This window comes from Salvelinus namaycush, chromosome 11 (assembly GCF_016432855.1).
Source record: "Salvelinus namaycush isolate Seneca chromosome 11, SaNama_1.0, whole genome shotgun sequence".
NCBI classification, from domain to species: domain Eukaryota; kingdom Metazoa; phylum Chordata; class Actinopteri; order Salmoniformes; family Salmonidae; genus Salvelinus; species Salvelinus namaycush.
Genome location: NC_052317.1, coordinates 12,196,936 through 12,214,864, shown reverse-complemented (window position 1 = coordinate 12,214,864; position 17,929 = coordinate 12,196,936). Strand labels below are relative to the sequence as shown.

The 17,929-nt window shown below is 42.9% G+C and overlaps 1 protein-coding gene across 1 annotated transcript; it reads left to right on the top strand.

Annotated features, from left to right (window-relative positions):
• The first annotated feature begins 124 nt into the window (after positions 1-124).
• Positions 125-17,925, top strand: LOC120056282 (olfactomedin-like protein 2B). The gene is made up of 8 exons (XM_039004529.1): positions 125-235; positions 14,045-14,311; positions 14,588-14,695; positions 14,807-14,983; positions 15,430-15,625; positions 15,883-16,446; positions 16,603-16,779; positions 16,953-17,925. The coding sequence occupies exons 1-8, from the start codon at positions 125-127 to the stop codon at positions 17,552-17,554; spliced, it is 2,202 nt and encodes a 733-aa protein (XP_038860457.1). The 3' UTR covers positions 17,555-17,925.
• The last annotated feature ends 4 nt before the right edge of the window (positions 17,926-17,929 follow it).

Here is a 17,929-nt window from a genome sequence, read left to right as displayed (position 1 = left end):
ACTCCCCTCTCTCCCCGTCCCAGGCATGCATCTCCGCCCAGCTATCCCAGCTTGCATGGTGGAAGCCAAGCGCAATTGGGACAAACCCTTGACCGGCAAGGTCCACACCAGACTTATTGCAAGCATGAATGTCAAGGACATTGAGGAGCTGGGCCTCAGCAAGCCACCGGGGGTCAAGCCGTCACTGGCTAACCACCTCAACCCCAGTTCCGTCACTAACAGGCACTTCTACCTGGTAAGACTGACCATTTCTTCACATCCACCTACCAAAAGGTCTGTGTGTCTTCTGCACATTCTGCACAGGTGTTGAAAGTTATGTCCCTACTGCTGTCATACCAGGCCAACTTGATGCTAGAGATGCATAATAACTGAAAGAAGGAAAGGGAAGCCTTCAACTTCTGCCTGCTACGTAGACCCAGGAATCGTGGCTACCTGGCCTACCCCTCCACAAGCCAAGGCTTTGTGGCAGGAAGAGGCCAATTTGCTGGCACCATGGCTATCCACGGGAAGCCCCCAGCAACGCAGTGGGCATCAAAGTATCTAACAGATGTGTGTATGGAAATGTTTTGTATCTTATGTTTTGTCCCGTTTCAACAGGAGTAAATTAACTTGGCTAGTTTTTGCCAGTTGATGTAGCTACCATTACAGCTAGCCAAAAGTTGGCTAACGTTAGCTAGCTCACTACCTTTAGCTGTTATTTCTGCCTCAATCACACTAGACCTGAATCAAACAATGAAAACAGCGGCCAAACAATTGAAGACCGATATTTTAACGTTTTTTTTACAGCGCAATGTGAGTTTTTTTTTGAGTCAGTATAGCATTGTAACGTTATTGATCTGTCAATTTCCCTACTGTAGGTAATTCCCTACTTCTCAATGACATGGTATAAACAGCTCTACAGCCTTCACTGTCATGATGCACAGTCAGTACACAACACTATGCTCATCATGTCTTAGCAGGATCAGATGGTGACAGAGGTCTCAGCAGGGTCAGACAGCCAGGGAAGACCAGTCTGTGACTGCTGAGTATAACTTTTTCAGATGCAACACTTTATTCTCTGTGCAACAAACACTGTATGAAGGCTCAGGCTAAGACCCAGATGCAGACACAGGAGATGGATAGTACGCGTTTAGAGTTAATTATCGAACAAGGGGCAGGCAAAAGGTGAGTCAACGCAGGCAAAGAGTCGTAATCCAAAATCAGAATCAAGCAGGTACAGGACGGCAGGCAGGATCAGGGTTAGGACAGGCAGAAAGGTCAGAACTGGGAAGACTAGGAAAACAAAAACTAGCGCACAGGAAACACGGGAACACGCTGGTAGGACAAAATGGGACAAGACGAACTGGCAACAGACAAACAGAAAACGCAGGTATAAATACACAGGGGATAATGGGGTGGAGATGGGAGACACCTGGTGGGAGGTGGAGACAAGCACAAAGACAGGTGAAACAGATCAGGGTGTGACACACTGCACAAGCCAGAAGTTTCAAAGATTGAAACAATTTTAAGGCAGTTTGACAAACCTCAAAACTTGATTTCCAAACTGTATCAAGGGTTGATAGAGGCTTTTCCTGATTACACAAAACATGTCAAACAAAAATATAAGGAAGACCTGGGAGACACTATTGATGATGATGAATGGATACAGATATGTTTTAATGCCCATTCATGTTCATATAATCCCAGACATAAATTACGTCAATTTAAGACCATCCATAGAACGTACTATATGCCACACTCAGAAATGTACTTCCTCTGCTGGAGATGTAAAACACAAAAGGGGGCATACTGTATTTGCATATGTTATGATCTTGTGAAGGCTGGCTGAATTCTGGCAAAGACTATGTTATTTTATCTCAGCATGTCTACAGATTCTCCTTTTTCCCTGTTTTTGTTTGCTTGGAAATGTTGATATTGCAGACTGTTATAAGAAGAAACTGTGTAACCATAGCATTTATAGAAATGCATTGCCATTAATTGGAAGGTTGATGGCTCCTTTCTCCTCCAACAATGTCACAATGGATGGCAGAAATGTCAAGTTATGTATGACTTGATTTGATTTATTACAAGATTAAGGGTATACTGTGCAACTTTCATAAGGTCTGGAATATTGTATGACAAAAGGGGTCTGTATTGAAACAATTTTTTTGTCAAGCACTCACAAATAGATAACAATTTTTATGGCACACCAGACACCTGTAAGGGTAGGCAACAACACACCTGCCACGCTGATCCTCAACACGGGGGCCCCTCAGGGGTGCGTACTTAGTCCCCTCCTGTTCTCCCTGTTCACCCACGACTGCGTGGCCAAGCACGACTCCAACATCATCGTTAAGTTCACTGACTACACAGCGGTGGTCGGCCTGATCACCGACAATGATGAGACAGCCTATAGGGAGGAGGTTACTGCTAGGACAACAACCTCTCCCTCAACGTGAGGAAGACAAAGGAGATGATCGTGGACTACAGGAAAAGCAGGGCCAAACACGCCCCCATTCACATCAACAGGGCTGTAGTGGAGCGGGTCGAGAGTTTCAAGTTCCTTGGTGTCCACATCACCAACAAACTATCATGGTCCAAACACACCAAGAAAGGAGACTGAAAAGATTTGGCATGGGTCCCCAGATCCTCAAAAAGTTCTACAGCTGCACCATCAAGAGGATCCTGACTGGTTGCATCACAGCCTGGTATGGCAACTGCTCGGCATTCAATCGTAAGGCGCTACAGAGGGCCAAGCTTCCTGCCATCCAGGACCTATACACTAGGCTGTGTCAGAGGAAGGCCCCAAAAAATTGTCAAAGACTCCAGTCACCCAAGTCATAGACTGTTCTCTCTGCTACCGCACGGCAAGCGGTACCAGAGCACCAGGTCTAGGTACGAAAGGCTCCTTAACAGCTTCTACCCCCAAGCCATAAGACTGCTGAACAATTAATCAAATGGCCACCCAAACTATTTGTACTATCCCCCTTTGTTTTTACACTGCTGCTAATCGCTGTTTATTATCTATGCATAGTCAATTTACACCTACCTACATGTACAAATTACATCGACTAACCAGTACCGGTACCCCCTGTATACAGTATAGCCTCATTATTGTTATTTTATTGTGTTACTTAAAAAAAAAAAACTTTATTTTATTTAGTAAACATTTTCTTAACTCTAATTTTCTTAAAACTGCAGTGTTGATTAAAGGCTTGCAAGTAAGCATTTCACGGTAAGTTCTACACCTGTTGTATTCAGCGCATGTGACAAATAAAATTAGTTGTAATGTTTTTTTCATTTTATTTTGCACCTGTCTCAGTGGACTAATCAATTGAGGAGGCTGCGGGGATGCCACGGTCCAAGAATATGGGGATTGTGGCTCAGATGCACAAGGCACGTCTCTCTCCAGAATGCGCTCTGTCCCGCCATTTGGTGGCTAATCATTGTTTATAACTTCAAAGTGTGCATTGTTTGCTATGTCTATCAATTTGGCTCCCGAGTGCCGCTTTGGTCTAAGGCGTGTGGTCAGTGCTAGAGGCGTCAATGCAGACCATGGTTCGATTCCAGGCTGTATCACAACCGGCCGTGATTGGGAGTCCCGTAGAGCGGCGCACAATTGGCCCAGCGTCGTCCGGGGAGGCCCCTCTCTCGTTAACGGTTGTCACATTGTATTGTGGAAGCTCTTATATTGGCCTATAATAGCAAGGGGTTACAGCCTCCGGAGGGCCTGAGGGCTCACTCCACCAGAGGTATGGCTACATCTTGGGCACTGTGCAAGGGCATCTCCTTACAGGAGATTTGCGATTGCAGCTTGTTCAGCACCCCCACTTATATTGTGTTCTACCGGTTAGATGTCACTGCACCTTCATTGGGGCCTCTGAGGGTTGATATGTGAGACCACCTGGCTTCAGAGAGCATGTGCGATATTGGAGTTAGCCATAACCCACAGTGAGATAGAAACAAATAATTGAAAGAGAACGTAAGGTTACTTGTGTAACCTTGGTTCTCTGATATGAGTGAGATATCTCACCACATTCCTCTACTCGCAAGAGTGTGAGGACGTTTGGCATGCTCAAGAATGACCAGAGGGCGGGCGACAGACGGGTATGATTGGTTCTTCGAGCTACTTAGAGATTCTGGGGAATCCTACAGTGAAATATCTCACTTATAATATCAGAGAGCCGGGGTTATGCAAGCAACATTACGTTTCCTGGAGAGCATATCCTCTTTGTCCTGGTCTTTTCAAGAAAATAATGTCTTACAAATCCTATAAACACAGACACAATGTTTCTGGCAATGAGTGAACAATGCATAGCATATACAGTACAAGACCAACTTTTCTAATGCCAGTCAAAAGTGGTTAGAGTTCCACAGCAAAGGCTAAATATTATTATTCCCATGCTGTTTGAAAGCATGTTTGAATGAATATGCCATGAAGTTTATTTTGTCTCAAACATATATTATACTGTTTACATTATGTTATTGATTACACAAACTTAAACTCGCATTCATTCTCTCAGTTCTCGAAGAATGTTGCTTTTGTCTTCCTCAGGAAACATGGTTACGGACTTTGATTGAATAGAAACCCCAACAACTGTTCCACTTAAAGCCGAAAATCTATGAAAACGGTATATTCTACTAAATAGTCTTATGGAAATCAAACCCAGCCCCAACAACTGGAAATAACGCCCGCAGCTATGTTTCACTTGCTTTTCTGGCCAAATCTCTCCATGTTTCCATCAATGTGTATAAGCTGTTCCATATGGAGCGATGTAAGAAGAGGGAGTTGAAAACACAAGAGAAGACAAGGGGGACTTATTTGTATGTTTTGTATTAGTTAAGGTTATCATTGTATGTGAATTATTTAATGCTCCCTCACAGAAGGTCTTACCTAGAGGCCAATGTAATATTTATGGAGGGCTTTGATGAGGTCTCTTTAAGGAACAGATTGCAGGAGATTTCCCCTTTAGCTAATCTGCTGAATATCTTTCCCATGGTTGCACCATCCCATCTGAACTCCAACCAGACAATAGTATACCACCTAGGATAATGCAAGCTTGTTCTTGTGTTACCGTAAATATAGAGGTTTGACTGGAGAGGCATGTTCAGACGTTTCACCCCAAAAAAACTTTCCTGTCAGAATCCCTCTTTTAGGAATTCACTATACGTGTGGTTCACTGAACACATCATATGGAATACCATGCAGAAGATTTTACTTAAAAGTAATCTATAATGTTCAAAGTTGTTGGGGGAGGAAAGGGAACTGTATCAAATTTAAAACAGTCCTAAAACAAATCTTTGGACATGTGTTCGGCTGACCATTATTAGCTACCACAAACTCTACAATCTGTGTCTGTTATCAGATTCAAAATCTTCCCATGGTATATTACTTTTTTATTACTACTAAAAGGAAAGCGGTAAATCAATAAGACGTTATACTCAACAAACAACTCTAAACCTCCTATGCTGACTTATACACAGTTAATTTCCTACTTTTCTTCAAAGTTCCCCAACCCCAATGATAAAAGAAAATAGTATCCCTCAGATCAGTATCTGCACTCCCTGGCACGTCTCCATAATATTACAGGCACCTTTGAAACAAAAAAGATCTGTGATTTCACTCACACAGGTACCCATTAAAGAGGACCTCTAGCGGCTGTGGCATAGCTGTAGGTGTGTGTCAAAGCAACAACGTCAACCTCCCTGCCACATACTGCTGGAGGGCTCTGTACCTACACAATAGACTGTTGTTCTAATAGCTTTGAATGAGGGGTGCCAAGCAACACGGATCTGCACCTCTCACACTTAAATAAACACTGACATATGCGCATTCCATAGCACAGGGAATTATCAATCAAGTATTACTCAACCACGAGAACTATCCTTCAAATCAAATCAAAGTTTATTGGTCTCGTACACAGATTTGCAGTTGTTAACACAGGTGCAGCGAAATGCTTGTGTTTCTAGCTCCAACAGTGCAATAATAATATCTAGCAATAAAAATGTTTAAAACCATACACAAAGAATCCATAAAAATTAAGCAATTAAGAAATATCAGAATGAACAATGTCAGAGAACGGAATATAAATATATATATATACATAGTATATGAATAGAAAAGGTGTGTACAAGACCTCCCGAGTGGCGCAGCGGTCTACGGCACTGCATTGCAGTGTTGTGGCCTCACTACAGCCTGGGGTTTGATCCCAGGCTGTGTCACAACCGGCCGTGAGAGTCCCATAGAGAGGCGCACAATTGGCCCAGTGTCGTCCGGGTTAGGAGAGAGTTTAGCCCGGGGGGGGGACTTTACTTGTCTCATTGCGCTCTTGCAACTCCTTGTGGTGGGCCGGGTGCCTGCAGGCTGACTCGGTTGTCAGTTGAAAGGTGTTTTCTCCTACACATTGGTGCAACTGGCTTCCGGGTTAAGCGAGTGGGTTTTAAAATGTGCGGCTGGCGGGTCATGTTTCGGAGGACGCATGACAATCTTCGCCTCTCCCGAGCCTGTTGGGGAGTCGCAGCGATGAGACAAGATCGAAATCATGAAATTTGGGTGAAAAAGGAGGTAAAAATGTCTCAAATACATTTTAAAAAGGTGTGCGCAGTAGTTATATAGGATGAGCCATCAGTATAATACAGTATATAAATACATATAAAGTGGGTAAGACAATATGTCAACATTATTAAAGTGACCAGTGTTCAATGACTAGAATACAGTATATACTGTACATTTTTAAAGTACATAAACATTATTAATGGAAAACTCTACCTAAAAAATACCTTTTGGTAGCCAGTGTTGATATAGCCCCAAAATGTTTTGCATGTCAACAATCAAGTTTTCAAGATATATTGAATATTATTCATTTTGGGTAACAGACATATACAACAAAATGTACAATGTGGACCCAGAGGAAATCCCTTGAAAGTATGAATTAAAACGCTTGTTTCCAAAGTGGTCTTTGATGGTAAAAACAATATATATAATGATTAAAAGGCAAGACAAAATTACAAACAACCAAAAATACATTCATGTAACGGTTTTCGTCGTCTGAAGAAGAGTAGTCGGACCAAAGCGCAGCGTGGTAAGTGTTCATGTTTTTTATTTACACTGAACTCTATAACAAAATAACAAGAGAATAAATGAAACCGAAACAGTCCTGTAAGGTGCAAAACACTAAACAGAAAATAACTACCCACAAAAACCATGTGGGAAAAAGCTACCTAAGTATGATTCTCAATCAGAGACAACGATAGACAGCTGCCTCTGATTGAGAACCACACCCGGCCAAACACAAAGAAATACAAAACATAGAAAATGAACATAGAATGCCCACCCAAATCACACCCTGACCAAACCAAAATAGAGACATAAAAAAGCTCTCTACGGTCAGGGCGTGACAATTCATTTATATAGACATCCTAAAAAATGGCACTATACACTGCACTTCTTCCTAACCTTAAAAATCAACCATATTAATTTCACATTAATTGCACATCATACCGATCCTTCAAATAAATACACCATCAATATAACTTTCAAAATATAAAAATACAGCCGATATTTCTCTCTCTCTACTTTAGCAGTTGTGTTCGGATCTATAGTGCATTCGGAAAGTATTCAGACCCCTTCCCTTTTTCCGAGAAGAAGTTTGGAAGCAAACTGGCCTCCATCATTCTTAAATGGAAGAAGTTAGGAACCACCAAGATTCTTCCTAGAGCTGGCCACCTGGCCAAACTGAGCAATCAGTTGAGAAGGGCCTTGGTCAGGGAGGTGACCAAGAACCTGATGGACACTCTGACAGAGCTCCAGAGTTCCTCTGTGGAGAGGGGAGAACCTTCCAGACAGACGACCATCTGTGCAGCACTCCACCAATCAGGCCTTTATGGTAGAGTGGCCAGATGGAAGCCACTCCTCAGTAAAAGGCACATGACAGCCCACTTGGAGTTTGCCTAAAGGCACCTAAAGGACTCTCAGACCATGAGAAACAAGATTCTCTGGTCTGATAAAACCAAGATTGAACTCTTTGGCCTGAAGGCCAAGCGTCACGTCTGGAGGAAACCTGGCACCATCCCTACGGTGAAGCATGGTGGTGGTAGCATCATGCTGTGGGGATGTTTTTCAGCGGCAGGGACTGGGAGACTAGTCAGGATCAAGGGAAAAACTAATGGAGAGATCCTTGATGAAAACCTGCTCCAGAGTGCTCAGGACCTAGGACTGGGACGAAGGTTCACCTTCCAACAGGACAATGACCCTACTAAGCACACAGCCAAGACAATGCAGGAGTGGCTTCGGGACAAGTCTCTGAATGTCCTTGAGTGGCCCAGCCAGAGCCAGGACTTGAACCCGATCAAACATCTCTGGAGAGACTGTAAAATAGCTGTGCAGCAACGCTCCCCATCCAACCTGACAGAGCTTGAGAGGATCTTCAGAGAAGAATGGGAGAAACTCTCCAACTACAGGTGTGCCAAGCTTGTAGCATCATACCCAAGAAGACTCAAGGCTGTAATTGCTGCGAAAGGTGCTTCAAAAAAGTACTGAGTAAAGGGTCTGAATAGTTCTGTAAACGTGATATTTACATGTAGATTGATGAGGAATAGTTTTTATGTAATCCATTTTAGAATAAGTCTGTAATGTAACAAAATGTGAAAAAATGTGGGTCCTTCCGGACAAGTCAGTTACAATTACACATACCCGAGACCCGTGATAATCATATCAGATCCGACCCCGACCCGTGACATTATTTAGAATTCTGGATCCGGACCCGCTCAGGTCCCAGATCGGGTCTTGGGTATTTGGGTACAGGTGAATCCATGAAGACCTTTATTTTGTACACGTCCATGTTCCCAGTTTTGCGCGCGAATGCTACCTAGGTGTGGATAAGTTCTAATCATCACAATGGGGACAACATCCTCTATGCACTTCCTGATGAACCCCGTCACCGAGGCATTGTATATGTCAATGCTATTCTCAGAGGTGACCCAGAACATTTCCCAGTCCGTGTGATCAAAACAATCTTGAAGCATTGATTCCAATTAGTCTGACCAACGTTGAACAGTCTATACCACGGGAGCTTCTTGTTTAAGTTTCTGCCTATAGGTGGAAAGGAGCAGAATGGAGGCGTGATCTGATTTGTCAAAGGGAGAGCGCACAGGAGATGTGTTGTTAGAACTTCCTCTGATTTCCTTTATTAAAGTCCACAGCTTCAATAAATGCGGCCTCAGGATATGTGGTTTCCAGTTTGCACACAGTCCAGTGTAGTTCCTTGAGAGCCGTTGCGGTGTCGGCTTGGAGGGGAATATACAGGGCAGTAATGATGACCCCAAAAAATGTATTGGGAGGTAATGCGGTCGACATTTGATGGTGAGGTATTCCAGATTGGGAGATCAAATGGACTTGAGTTCCTGTACATTACCACAATCACACCATGAGTTGTTAATCATGAAACAAACCTCTCCGCCTTTCTTTTTTCCGGACAGTTCTTTCTTCCTGTCCACGCAATGGACAGAGAACAATATATCCGGAGAGATCCATGATTCCGTAAAACATATGTTACAGTCCCTGATGTCTATCTGGAAGGTGATCCTTGCCCTGAGCTTGTCTACTTTATTGTCCAGGGACTGAACTTTAGCGAGTAATAAACTCGGAAGTGGTGGATGGTATGCCTGAGTCTGACTAGGGCCCCACTCCTTCGACCTCTTCTCTGGTGACTGTTTTTTGTCGCAGCCCCTGGGATGACTAGAGCTCCCTCAGGAAGTTCAAACAAAGGATCCAGATCAGGTAAGTCAAATTTCTGCATGAATTTCTGGTGAGTGACCGGCAATCTAATATCCAAAAGTTATTTCCGGCTGTAGGTAATAATATAAGAAACGTTCTGAACAAATAATGTAAGAAATAACACTCCCCAAAAAACGAGCTAAAAACAGGGTGACCGTGTCTGTTGGCGCCATTTTCAGAGGGTGATGAGGTTATTGTAACTGGTTTGAGTAGTTTGAGAGAGTATTTTTATATTTTTTTAAGTGCGCATACTATTGAATCTTTCTATTCAACCTGGACAACCTGGGTAGCCGTAGCATAGTAAATGAAAATCCAGGACACTCATATTAGTATGATATGTTACGTTTGGTATGGCATGTATTCGTTTGTGGATGTCAATCCTCCATTTCGTATGATACGTTGCAAAATGCAATTCGTATGATATGTCACGAATTACAATTCGTATAATACATTACGAATTTGCAATACGTATGATACAGTATGTTACGAATTTCAATTTGTTGTGGCTAACGTTAGCTTGGCTAGGAGTTTGGTTAGGGTTTAAGGTAAGGGTTAAGGTTAGGGTTTAAGGTTAGGGTTAAGGTTAAGGTTAGGGATAAGCCAGGCATACACTACACGACCTTGGCCCTGATTTAAATGTCCCAGACAAGTTTTTGAGATTGGAGACAAAATCCCCAATGTCATTGCCTATTCAGGCGCATGGCCGTAGAGACACAATCTGAAGTTTACCAAGCCATCCCAGACGTTCCAATATTTTAAAATGTCTGATTTTATCTGCACAAAATGTGCAAATGCTCTTGTAGTGTGAGATGTGCAACGACAAGTTGAGAACGGTGATCAGCAGTAGCCAATGAGAGCTCGCCAGAGAAGAAGCCAAAGATGATGACGTTGTATTGCATCACCCAGAATGTGTAGACTATCGAGCAAGAGCGATGACTACTACTAATATGCAGGTGTACTTTTTAACCAAAGCCAAAGTGTCAAATCAATACAGCTCTGAAGTTCACAAGCAATGTTATTCAATAAAAAATGTATTGGCTAGATATTTCAACTCTGTATGGCAAGCGTGAATGTCTGACTGAAAACGTTTGAGGCTGCTTTGAGCCACAGCTCGTTCTAGCTACGTTACCAATCTAATCACGTCATCACATCATTGTTTTCGCGAGACTGTGTGGTATCGAGAATCCTCACGATCAAATGAAAAATTTTGTATTGTGTGACCGCTGTCTGTGCCACATTGTTTAGTGTGCGCACCACTACGTTGGAAAGAGAAACAACTACAGGAAAGACGGTTGTTTAATGTGAGAGGCTCAGTGATGTTAGGGTTAGGAGTTCGGTTAAAGGGTTGAGGTTGGGCTAGGGTTAGGGGAAGAGTTAGCTAACATGCTAAGTAGTTGCAAAGTAGCTATAAAAGTACTAAGTAGTTGCAAAGTTGCTAACTAGCTAAACTTGTCCGTGATGAGATTCCAACACACAACCTTTGGGTTGCGTTATGTGTTGGCTTTTGCGTTAAGTAACCCTATGTCTTATGTAACCATACCAAACGTAACATACCATACTCATTTGAGTGTCCCGGATTTTTGTTTATTTTTGTTATGGCTAGTCTATGAGACCAGGCTGTTCTATTCTATTTTTAAGATACACTTTTAGAACTAGAACACAGAATAAAGTGTCTTAGTTGGAGCAAAGGTGAGATGAAATTACATGAAAATACATGACTGTTTCTGGCCCCCTGACATTATATGATTTGAGAAACAAGAGTTCATTAACCCAAAACAAGAGAATCAAAAGTCTGTTGCAAGTAAAACATACAATATTGTCATTATTATGAAATACACCCTGTATTATGGCTGTTCACTAAAGAATATATGAAGAATAATACTCACTTATCTTAATTCCCACATTGCTGGAATGTTGGTAGAATAATTTCCATGACATAAAACGATGCTGACAGGAGTAATCCCCTGGATGGCGCTATCGCGTAAGGTTCTCCATCGGGTAAGACTTACCCTCACACATTTTCCCTTTATTTCCACCAAAAATAGCCTAAACTCAAAGTAGGTCCGATTTATGAGCTTTTATGATTTTAAATCAAAATCGAATAAAATGTTATACGTCACATGCTTCATAAACAACATGTGTAGACTAACAGTGAAATGCTTACTTCCCAACAATGCAGAGAGAAAAATATAAAAAATAATATACAAATAATAATAGGAGGAATAGATACACAATGAGTAATGATAACTTGGCTATACCGAGTCAATGGGCATGAGGACATTTAGGGAGATATGTTCATATAGGTAGGGCGGCAGGTAGCCTAGCGGTTAAAAGCGTTGGGCCAGTAACAAAGGTCGCAGGTTTGAATCTGCAAGTCGACTAGGTTAAAAATCTGATGATGTGCCTTTGAGCAAGGCACTTAACCCTAACTACTCCTGTAAGTCGCGCTGGATAAGAGAGTCTGCTAAATGACAAAAAATGTAAGGCTAAAGTGACTAGGCAGCAACGTATGTGATGAGTTAGTTTGCGGTCCATAGAATAAAATCACCTATAACAATACCCTACTCGCCAGGAATTTAAATGAATTCACTCAAACATTTCCCAAGGGCCAAACGAGGCATTTAGGCGACAGTTTAGATGGGGGTATACAATTAAAAAGAAAGAACATCCCTTCTAACGTTATTGTTTCACATCCAATCTGTGGGACAGACTCCACCCTGTATCCAATATGGTCAAGTCCTTCCCATCTATCCATAACCAACCATGTTCATTCACCTCCAACTATCAACAGGCATCATACCTATCACTTACAGCGAAGGCAACACAATACTTTTCACCTGAGAGGATTCAAAATTAATTTCGGATTCATTTCGATTGAAAGATCACAGACATTTTCTTTAACCATGGACATTTTCTTATAAAATGTTGATATTTCAAACTAGTTGATTTCTTTTAGAATTCGCTGCAGATCGTTTCAAAGGCATACTTTTTTGATTGGCAACGTCTCAATTGGGCACCGGGTAATTTAGATGATGATGTCTAGGTTGCAGCTATTGCTCCTGTTGTGGTGCGCCATCGCCCTCACTTGGGCACCAGTCGCATCCAGCGATGTGATGGAGAACTCTCTGACAGATGTCCATGATGGAATTAAAGAGCAACTAGAACAAACCGAGGGACCACTTCTGGATGATGAGATGGACAACCAGGAGAACGTTTTAACTCAGGTATTTACGACCTCGCTCTGGATTTGTTCGGATTGACAGGCTAGTTTTACGCATAGCCTACCTATACAAAGCCAGGTGCGACATTTAATCACAGGGGCGAGGAAGAAAATGGCATTTTCTCAAGCATTATAATTCATAACTTTCGACTATAGAATATTAATAATTGATACTTCATCGTCTATGAGTACTGGCCTGGGAAAAGTTTAACTATTATGTTGAGCACTTATCATGCGTAATTACACATGCACAAAGAGCATTGCCATTATAGTCAGTATTGGCGTTTTGCTATGAACCATAAAGCATCTGCGATGCGATAAATTGAAGGTGGTTGTTTTACCCAGCAAACCAAAACTGGTTCTGTGAACGTTCCCAGAACATTCATTAGGTTGCCCCAAAACGTATAACACAAAAACGGTCCAGCTGTGCTGATGATTATGCAATGTTTGTATAAATTATTTGCCTGATGTTGCAAGAACATTCCCAGAACCCATTTTGTTAATACATTACCTGGAAACCTAATAAGAACCGTAGGGGAATGTTCTGCAATGGTTGTTACAGATGTTGTGCATAACATTCCAAATATATATATATATTTTTTTAATTCTGGGAAGGAAAAAAACATTTTGTTATCAAAAACATAATTGGAATGTTTTTGGGATGTTTTCATCCTAATGTTAGATAAAATCCTAACTGGAACTTTATGGGAATGTTAGCTAATGTCCTGTGAATGTTCCCGGTCTGCTTGGTAGTTACTTTGTAAGTGATTTTTTTTTTAAAACAGTATTTTTTCTACATTAGTCGATTCTTAGTCATTAAACCATTTTCAATGTGCAATGTGCATAGAGTATTTGGTATCTGAGAGATGAGATGGTGGTTTTTCCTATGTAGGACTAAATGTATGCATTCTCATGAATATGCTGTGTTGTTCCATATAAGTAATCCATTTAAATAGTTACTTATATCTTATAAGAAATTGCAACAATGCATGTGTCTGTGTGAATTGTGTAATGCTGTGCTCCTTCATTGGTGGACTACCCATGCTCTACCCATCTCTTCTCCATTGTAGCTGCTGGGTGATTATGACAAAGTGAAAACGCTGTCGGAAGGCTCTGACTGTCGCTGTAAATGTATTGTCAGACCCCTGAGCAGAAGTGCCTGCAGGCGGATAGAGGAGGGTGCAGCAAAGGCCGAAGACTTTTACACAGTGGAGACTGTGACATCGGGGCCCAATTGTAAAAAGTGTGCATGCATAGCCCCGCCCTCTGCTCTGAATCCCTGCGAGGGAGATTACAGGTTCAAGAAGCTGCAGGAGGCGGGGAAAGATGACATCAAGGTAATACACAAGCGCCTGCATCTCTCTGAGGGGAGACAACACCACACGGCTTCCTTCTTAAAACAACCCCCGTCTGCGTATTATCTTTATCAAACAAGGAGTTACCGCATGTCCTTTCCAGTGGAATATTTCCTCAAACTGTACTTGATCTGATGGAAATGTCCACATCATAAGCGGTTATTGAATACGGCATACATGACAGTAAGACTTTACAACTAAAATAACATGGAAAGATGTACTGTGATTATTCTGACTACCGTGATCTTGCTTTTACAGCTCTCAACAATAATGGAGTTACTGGAGGGAGCGTTTTACGGGATGGATCTGTTAAAGTTACACTCAGTTACAACTAAACTTCTCAACAGGGTTGACAATATAGAAAAGGTTTGTATACTGACACTCATAGGCATTTCACAGTCATAGCTTATATACCTTAAAGTCTGTGGTTGTGGTACTGGCTTCTCACCCTTTTCCTTTGCCTCTGTCGGTGTCCAGACCTTTTCTCGTAACCACACGGAGAAGGAGAAAGTGAGTGTGAGGAGCTGCTCTAGTGAGGAGAATGAGAGAGAGAAGGAGAGAAGAGCACAGCAGAGGATGGAAAAGAGAAAACGTCTAACTGAGCTGGAGCCGTCCCTGCAGAAGGATACGGCTGCAGCCTATGCTAACACAGAGGTAACGCGCACACACACACTATGCTAACACAGAGGTAACCAAGGCTGTCAGTCACTCCAGATTTAGAGTGGAAACGATGGCGAGGGATTAAGGTAGCCAGTAGCCTGGCAGCGTCTTTAGTACAGTGGCGAGATCCAAACTAGTCTGGGTTCTTGACTACAACAGTTTCCAGACAGCCCAGAAAACAATGACTTAAAATGATCGTCTTACTTTGAACCTCGACTGCATTCATTTTCACAAAACCAATGCGATCAAAACCATAGCATTTGTAGCCTAGTATTACAATTAAGAATCAGAAACAGAAACCTTTACTGCCATGCAACAAACAAATGGTTGCTAAGAATGTATTGTGTAGTTACAATTCAACATGTATAGTACAGTTGTCTCACTAAAAGCTTTACGATAACACATGTGATTTGGTCCTTTGTGATTGGATCCTCCTAAAGAAGAAGTATGAGGAGCGCTACGTGGGGGCCAAGGGCCAGGGGGCCACCAGGCCCATGCTGAAGAGGAGCCAGCCAGAGGACAGGGAGGAGCCCCAGTGGCCCCTGAAAGGCAAGGTGGGGCCCAACGGCATGGTCATCAGAGGGGTGACCTTCTACAAGGCCAACACAGTGGACGATGGAGCCGGTGAAGAGCTCAGTAAGTCAATTTATATACTGGACATAATACTAGAATAACTAACATAGCAGTAGTCCATCCAGTTCAGAACATACAGCAAATCTTCCCATTGATTTTAGTGTTATAGGCTTCTTTTTTTAGGGGGGGGTCTCTACATTGGGGCTATGCCTATAGACATGTTTTGTTCTGGGTTTTTAATAGGACATTGGAGAGGCTTCTTGAGTATATTGGTGTAAATGCTTCTTAAAACCTTTGTGCTGCTCATTCACCACCAGCAGCAGAGGAAGTCCTGAGCGGTGATGGTTCCATGGACCTACTCATCGATGACCAGCTACTGAGACCCACACAACCCAGACCTGTGGCAGGCCCCCCAACACCTGCATCCCAAGACAGGAAGGGGAACCCAGATGACCAGGCGACTGACACCCCCAAAACAGCCACTAGTCCCCAAAGGAATCCCATTACATCTGCCCCTGGAGCTACCGGGACACCATCAACCACTGTTTCCATCCCGACCACCACCACCATTCAAACAAACACTAACACAACGGTTGCGACCACCACAACCACCATTCAACCAGCGACTACCACAACCACCACTCAACCAGCGACTACCACAACCACCACTCAACCAGCGACTACCACAACCACCACTCAACCAGCGACCACTACAAAACCTGAAACCGTGTCTGTTTTGACCACGTCTCCAACCACTGCACTGCAAAATGTCAACAGCACCACAGCCCCGACAAGCAAGGTGACTAGTGCGCCCAGACCCAAGCATCACATCAGCTGGACAGAGGGCCACTCAGAGGTTCCCTCGGCGACCCCTAAAGTCCCTGGTAAAAACATATCTTTGGTTGATGGGGTATTTGATTTTCCAAAGTCACATTTTAATTTGATACTCTTTTCTGGTGGAAAATAGTGTTAATTTTTCGATCTTTAAATACTCGAGGAAAGTACATATGTTGTCTTTATCTCTGTATGTTTACTAACAGGCCTGTGCAAAGACACTCTGGCCACCATCTCTGACCCAGTGACCCATAATACCTACGGCCGGAAGGAAGGTGCCTGGATGAAGGACCCGAAGGGCAACGGAAATTTAATCTATGTCACCAACTACTACTATGGCAACAACCTACTGGAATTCCGCGACATGGACACCTTCAAAAAAGGTATTCTCACAATTGACTAGTCCCAAAACCGAGTAGCTGTTTAGGTTCTGGGTGCCAAGATTACAAGACAAACATGGCAATAGATTCATGTAATGGTGGAATTTGATTCGTGTGATGTGCATTGCTCAGTATAAAGAATACTCTTATTTCTGCATTGTCTTGTTTCCTGTCAGGACGCTTCACCAATTCCTACAAGCTGCCGTACAACTGGATCGGCACGGGTCACGTCGTATACAACGGAGCCTTCTACTACAACAGGGCCTTCTCCCGTGACATCATCAAGTTTGACTTGCGTCTACGCTACGTTGCGGCCTGGACAACGCTGCATGACGCAGTGTTCGAGGAGGAGGAGGACACCTCCTGGAGGTGGCGAGGACACTCGGACATCGACTTTGGGGTGGACGAGAGCGGCCTGTGGTTGGTGTACCCTGCGCTGGACGAGGAGGGCTTCCACCAGGAAGTAATCATGCTAAACCGTGTGAACCCGGCTGACCTCAGCCTCCAGAGTACGTTCAGAACAGGCCTGAGGAGACACTTCTACGGAAACTCCTTTGTCATCTGTGGCGTCCTGTACGCGGTGGACAACTTTGAGCGTATCCACGCCAATATATCCTACGCCTATGACACGCACACACACACCCAGATGATCCCCAGATTACCGTTCACCAACAACTACACGTACACAACGCAAATCGACTACAACCCCAAGGACAAAAAGCTGTACGCATGGGACAACGGTCACCAGGTGACCTACGATGTTATATTTGCATATTAAAAGCCGTGGAGTAGTGATAAAATAAAAAGGGACCAGCACTTTTTTTGTATAAAAGTTTTTTTTAAATATATAAAAAAATTGCCTTAGTGGATTGTAGAGCAGTCTACAGGGCCTTTGTGTTGTACTGTATAATTCACATTTTGGTGCTCTGTCTTTTATTGCTCAAAATGGCTCCCGTGTTGTCCCGGCGCATGTTGTATTTTATATAATGGTCACGGTCTTTAACTGCCCAAAGGGCAGCAGGCAAGATCATTCAGCGAAGCAAGACAAGGTATTTTCTTACTGCTTGTTAGAAGTTTAAAGTGTATGTTGTATATACTTTAATTAAAAATAAAACTGTTAATAAAATATGCATTCAAACATGAATGCTGACAC

Bases quoted from the DNA above. Each gene is read 5' to 3' on its own strand.
- LOC120056282 (XM_039004529.1), top strand. From the start codon at position 125: ATGAATGTCAAGGACATTGAGGAGCTGGGCCTCAGCAAGCCACCGGGG. The intron at 15,626-15,882 runs GTAAGTCAATTT...CACCACCAGCAG, and splicing joins TGGAGCCGGTGAAGAGCTCA to CAGAGGAAGTCCTGAGCGGT. The intron at 16,447-16,602 runs GTAAAAACATAT...GTTTACTAACAG, and splicing joins GGCGACCCCTAAAGTCCCTG to GCCTGTGCAAAGACACTCTG.